The sequence below is a fragment of the Lolium rigidum genome, chromosome 5 (assembly GCF_022539505.1).
Source record: "Lolium rigidum isolate FL_2022 chromosome 5, APGP_CSIRO_Lrig_0.1, whole genome shotgun sequence".
Classification (NCBI taxonomy): domain Eukaryota; kingdom Viridiplantae; phylum Streptophyta; class Magnoliopsida; order Poales; family Poaceae; genus Lolium; species Lolium rigidum.
Genome location: NC_061512.1, coordinates 232,638,044 through 232,644,352, shown reverse-complemented (window position 1 = coordinate 232,644,352; position 6,309 = coordinate 232,638,044). Strand labels below are relative to the sequence as shown.

General features: G+C 46.1%; 1 protein-coding gene across 1 annotated transcript; it reads right to left on the bottom strand.

The window, feature by feature from the left end:
- Positions 1–4,100: 4,100 nt before the first annotated feature.
- LOC124651720 lies at positions 4,101–4,837 on the bottom strand. Its single transcript, XM_047190762.1, has one exon. The coding sequence runs from the start codon at positions 4,835–4,837 to the stop codon at positions 4,328–4,330; it is 510 nt and encodes a 169-aa protein (XP_047046718.1). The 3' UTR covers positions 4,101–4,327.
- Between the last annotated feature and the right edge of the window lie 1,472 nt (positions 4,838–6,309).

The following is a 6,309-nucleotide window of genomic DNA, read 5'->3' as shown; positions in this document are numbered from 1 at the left end:
AATCAAATTCATTCGAAAATGATATGATGTAATCGAGGAATTGCATGATGAAACAAATCGAATTCATTCGGAAAAGAGCATAACTATATCTTTTCTCAATGCATCCTTAAGAAAGAGATGCAATTTTTCAGGTAAAAGCAATAACCGCTAGATTACCTTGTAACTGGAAGGGTGCCCATCTGGGTGAACCTACATGCAAACAAGGGTGTAGAGTGAGCATTTCTTCTAGCCTGAGTAGCTACTGATGCACGACTACTCTGATTAGTTACACTTCCATTAATATCTGAGGTACTAACGTGTTCAAAACCAGGAGTACCTCCAAACTGACATTTCTATGTATTTGTTGTTCTGGTTGAAATAAATACTCTGTTCAAGCCCACTATGTAGTGTAATCTACTGCTATAAAATCACATTTTCAGGCTTTCTTTTTCTGCCTTTTAGATTATGAAAAGAAGAAGCGCATACAGGCTAAATGAATGGTACCTTGGCTCAGCTGCAACTGAAGATTCGATGTGACCCTCAACAATCAGAGCTCGAAACATATTGGTGTTACATCCAAAGGTTTCACCAATGGTCAGAAACAACTTATTTATCAGCCTAGAATGAAACAATTGCAAAGCTTTATTAACAATTTACAGATTGACAACAAACCTGTGAAGAAGGAAGCAAAACTTGCCGGGAAGCATCTAACTTCATATAAGATTCACATTGTACACGAATCACTCCAGCGAAGTAAGTTAGGTTCAAAAGGTCTGGTTTCATAGGAGAGGCAACCTCACAGGCACAATATAATCATCCCCATCGTAGTCAATTTCACGGCCAGGACCAAGGGGACAAAGTACCATCACAAGAGTGATTCATAATGCCTGGATTAATCAAATAAATTATCTTTAGAGAGATTATATATGCTCGAAAGTTATTGTTCTCTATGAAAGTACAGTGGCAGTTAGTCCAATCCAGAAGTATGAAAGGTAATTAGATGATTATAAGCTCATGTAGAAGTCCTACTTGCACAAAGAAAAGCATCCAACATTCCATATAAGAGAAAAGCTACTACAAGCAGCTACCATGCTTATAAACAGGCAAGAGTTCCTCAACTCCTAGTTTAGCATAATTGTTATACATGATAGAATTTTACAAAGGTGAGCAATGTTTAATTTTCAAGCATAGTGAAATATCTCAATCTATTCATGGCTTCTGCTTCTGCTTATGCTTGTGCTGGTTTTTTTTTAGCGAATCACAGTTCTTGGGCTACAAGTGTAATAAGCAAAAAAGAACGAAAATTGAGGTTCAGTGTGCAGAATATCTCACCTAAGAACCCACCGCGCCCGGGTATCCATAAAGTATAATTAAGTTGGACATGTTCATGATTCTATAGAGAATGATGTGACCATGGGGCATTCAAAAACAGTGGCGAAAATATACTTATTGAGCTGGTTCTAAAAAAGTGCATAACACATATAGTGGTTTTCCACTGAGGCTGAATCACCAGCCTCAACTAAGTAATGCTAAAATAAATACATTACTATATATTTACCTGACATCGTATATTGGAGATTTCACTAATGTCACACTGATATCTCACCGAACTACTGAAATCTTATCAAGCTCGCTGCAAAGCATTTTCAGCAGGTATAATTGATAGTAGTGGTAGCCAAACTAAAACACATGTATCTGTTTTGAATTGGATTCCATACCAGATCTAGAAATTAGAACACGATGGATCTTTTTTGTATAATTGATATTGCATTCCAGCATTTCTCTACATTAAAGTGGTCTGATAAAATATTGAAAATACCACCAAAGACTTTGCCATCAACTTGCAGGTTAGATGATTTAAGACATAATCTGTGTTGTCTCAGCCTAGTCTTTGGATCTTCCCGTGGCATTAAAGCACCACATCAATACATTTGCCATCTACAATTTTGCAAATCCAGGATCTAGTTAATTGAGATGTTTTAGAGGAGTATAGCCATTGTTAATGTTGATATTCAGTGTTATATTGTTTTTTCTTATTGGAAATGACTCACAATGGCGGCCAGGTCTGCAGGCTCATGAAATTTTTGGCGAAGAGAAAATGACTGATTGTTGGGTTGATCTTCCGATGTTTGATTTAGCAATAAAGGGGCAGCAGATGGTTAATGAATAAATAAAAATTGTCAGCCAAAACAAATGAGGTATCAAATATGAAGGCTACCCTGCAAGGGGAAATCAGGATCTTCATGTGGGTGGCACAGAACGACAACATTGCAGACTGGGCGGGCACTCAATGGAGGCGACATCCAGAACTTGGGCTAGCTGGCTGTCCGACTCCGTCATCATCTTTGCAGATAGGTACAACCAAAGCTTACTAACTTTGAAACACGAAAAATGTAGGTAGACAAAGTCGTGTAGCAATGTATATAATTTTGAACCAAAAATTACAAACTCTCTATAGATAATTTCAGCAACAAAGGAGAACTACGAAAAAATAATCAAAATTATGAATGCATAGCTCTTCCTGTGAGCTAGAATCTTTCTAATAACATCTTTATGCAATCTAGACCAAATGTCTACCATGCCATCATCACAGTTACACTAACTAAAAAAAATGAATGGACAAATAATGAAGCTAACAGCTACCTTGATTAATTCCAGTATATTTGTTAGCGAGAAGCTTTTGATGCACACCGCTACCTCAACTCCTTTTAGCACATTTTCCTTGACTCGATCTCAGAGTTTAATTTGAATTTCAGCATAAGTCATCACAAGTAATCGTCCATGATTTCATTGATCATATTCATTGCTCTAACACGTGCACGCATCCCACAAAATTCAACATCAGCGACACCTATTAGACAATTTGCTAGCAAGTTAGTTTTACAGAACGAAACAGTACCAATGATACTGGTCCCGAGGGACGATCCAATGGCGAGCCACAACACGAACCCCCGAAATCCACAACCGTGCGAGGAGTACCTGTTTTCCCTGAAAGTCAATGATGTAGAGATCGACGTCGTGGGTGCCGCAACATTGCAGGACCGGAGGAAACGATGGCCACATCACGACGAGATCGTCGGGGAGGGTGATGGCGGTAGCAGCTGCACACAGGTCGGGGAATCCGGGCCGGGGAAAAGAAGATGTCGAGGTCGAGGACAACAGTCCGGTCGGTGGTGGAGGTATGGACCAGCCTAGCAGGGGACCTCGTTGCCGACCACCAAACGCCCACCACTCACCGGAGTTGCTCGTCCCGGCCAGACCGCTGCAGGAGGCGGCAGATCCGGCCGCCAACCGCCACTCTGCCTGGAGCCCAGGCCACGACGGCGTCGCCCCGGACGCAGGCCCGCCCAAGCCCAGATTGGGCCCGACCGCAGTGTTCCCCGCGCCTCAGCCACGCCCTGCACCTCTTCGCATGACTCCGCCGCACCGTCATGCGCGCCAAGCAGCGCCGTCCTTCGCCAAAGTCAGGTGCCAGCCCGCCTCCTCCGTTCGACGAAGTGTCCAGCGCAGCCCTCCTCACAAGCGGGGAAGGGAGATCCTGCCGCTGCCCACGCTGCGTGGGTTTGCCCGACAACGCTTGCCGCCGGCGGCGGCGGGGGAGGAGGGTGGAGGTGGAGCTGCTCCCGACGCACCGGGTTGGCACGCAGGTCGCCCGCGGGGAGCGACCGAGGGAGTTGAGCACAGGCGACGCAGAGGTGCATGCACGCGGCGGCGGCGTCGTGGGATGGGGCAGCGGACGCGTCAGCCACAAGGATGACCGGTACGAGGGGTCACGGCGACACGCTCGTTTGACGCGACGACGAGCGCGACCAGGATGAGTCCGTGATCCCGGAGCGGTTCTTGTCGGCGGTTGGGACGGGTGCCGCGGCGAAACCCTATCTGTGAGAGGTGGCGGTCCGTTCGGGGGGCAGCCGCTGTTTGAGGAGAAGAGGGGAGGGAAGGTAGCGAACCGGTAAAGGGCAACTGTAGCAGTATGTAAATTCGTGGGAGGGTAAAATAGTCTAAAAAAATATGCTTGACGAAAACTACAACTACAACCGGAGGAAACAGAACCAATACCTCCTTTTTAGATAGTAGAGATAGAGATAGAGATTTCAGGCACTACCATATATAGGGTGTATAACGAGTTTGTGTTCCTTGATCAAAAAATTACATGTACACAGAAAAGAATGGAAGCAGAGGTACCCTGTACGGTTGTACATACTCCTACATACGATCTCCTCCTCAGTTCGGAGATCGAGCTATCGACGAGATCAACTACTCAGTAACAAAATTAAGTAACGCATAACCTACTTAATTAACTACACTCTCTAAACAATATAACCGTTAAATCGTTGAATCCATCGACTCAGGCACTGGCCTCAGAAATGGCGCTCAGCCTTTGCACGACCGCAGGACGGCTAATGGCCGTCATGCGCGTGCCGTATTTTCCGTAGACGTGGTGATTCCATCTGCCCTCTCGTTCGCCCTCCTCGGCTCCGACGAGCGGCGCCACTCGAGCCGCCTCTCGTCCCTTGCGGTTCATGGCGACAGCGGCGAACGCGGAGGTTGCCTTGACGGCGAGGGCGGCCATGTCCTGCCCGGATAGCGGCCGGCGGAGCATGGACACGGGGAGCGCGAAGTAGAGGCACCCGGGCTGGAGCTCCTCCTCGGCCGCCAGCGCGCGGGCGGGCGCGTCGAATCGAAGCTCGTCGCAGCTGCAGAGGAAGCTCGAGGAGCTGGCGGCGTCGCTGCCCAGAGCATCCCGCGCCGTGATGGGCGTCGCGAACTGCGCCATGGAGCCGTCCTCGAGCACAATCTTCGCCGTGGCCACTGTCGGCAGCGCCGGCGCCGCCGAGAGCGAGACGCACGAGCCCATATGTATGTCTCTCTGCGACGAAATCCACGTACTTTTGCGTTCACCTGTCGATCGGCTGCCGATGGATGCGTGTTTGAGGAAGTGGATTTGCCTATCAATCTGGATACGGGCAGATGGAGCCTTTGCGACGCTGCTTTATATACGGGACAATACAGCAGCTGCACGTTGTTTATGCGATGACGCATGCCAAGGCGTCACGAATTATCGCACTCGATTCATGCTGTCGGTGTCAACGGAGACCACAGGGAGAGCATAATTGCACTGCAGCTTGTCCTCTTGTGAGCGGTCAAAGACTCGAACAATCAGTGACCTGAAAATGGCTCTTCTGAGCTCGAATACTTTAATTTTATCGGGGGCAAGTACTGTTATGGCGGTGAGAGCGACTTGGCATGCACATACATCGTCACGGCTCGCGGCAGCTGATCGCGACGATCCTGCGTGGCTTTTAAATTTTTTTTTGAACAAGGCTTTTAATTAAGTTGCATGCATGCATTGAGGCTTCTTGCTGCCTACGAATCGATAGTTGGACTGTTCGATTTGTTGGCCAATTAAACTGAGTGGTACGTACAGTATACGATGTGAATGGAGTTGACTTTGAGCAAATATATATACGGGCGTGTGGAAAACGACCAGGTGCATCTGTGGTCATGTCTGTGGTAATGGATTCTCATTTGGTCGGGTTTCCATGCAACTTCCTACGTACACGTACGCTAGTCTGTACCAGCTGTCGTCCTTCCCGACCCACGGACACGGTCGCCGCACCGCTCATGGTTTTGCTCCTTTTCAGCCCAGGAATCGAAGAAGACACAAGTCACCCGGATCGAATGTCGTCTTCGTTCTGAAACACCCCTTGACATAGCACTCCACTACTGCTCCATCACTTACATAAGACGTTCTAAAACTAACCCGTAACCGTCTGCTAATTGCTTTTCAACGTCGTCTTGCAACGTGTTGTTATGTGTGAGCGTTTTGTATTTAGGATTTGCTAGTTCTTAGAGCATCTCTAGTGGTTCCTCTAAATGAGGACCTCTATATCGGGAAATACAAAGGAGCTCTCGGGTGCAACGCACCCCCATACTTGGAAAAATTTAAAAAAAATAAAAAAAAAGTTTTAAAAAATTTAATTTTTTTTGGAAATCAAAGATGATCAGGTATTGTACCTGAAACAAAATATTTTCCTAGAAAATTACTTTTATTGTATCCTGGGTAAAAAAAACAAACTCGAAATGCCCCATGACTAGGTACTATTCACTTTATTTTTGTCATAATTTTGTCTTTTTTGCCCTGGAGTCCATGGGAATCATTTCGTGTCCAAACATTTTTTTTACGAATACAAACTTGATCATCTTTTATTTCCAGGAAGATTCAAAACTTTTTTTTGACTTATTTAAATTATTATAATTTTTTTGGTCTATGGGGGTGCGTTGCACCCGAGAGCCATAAGTCCGTTTCGCCTCTATATCTCCATATAG

Excerpts from the sequence above, each read along its gene's own strand:
- LOC124651720 (XM_047190762.1), bottom strand. The coding sequence starts at position 4,837 with ATGGGCTCGTGCGTCTCGCTCTCGGCGGCGCCGGCGCTGCCGACAGTG.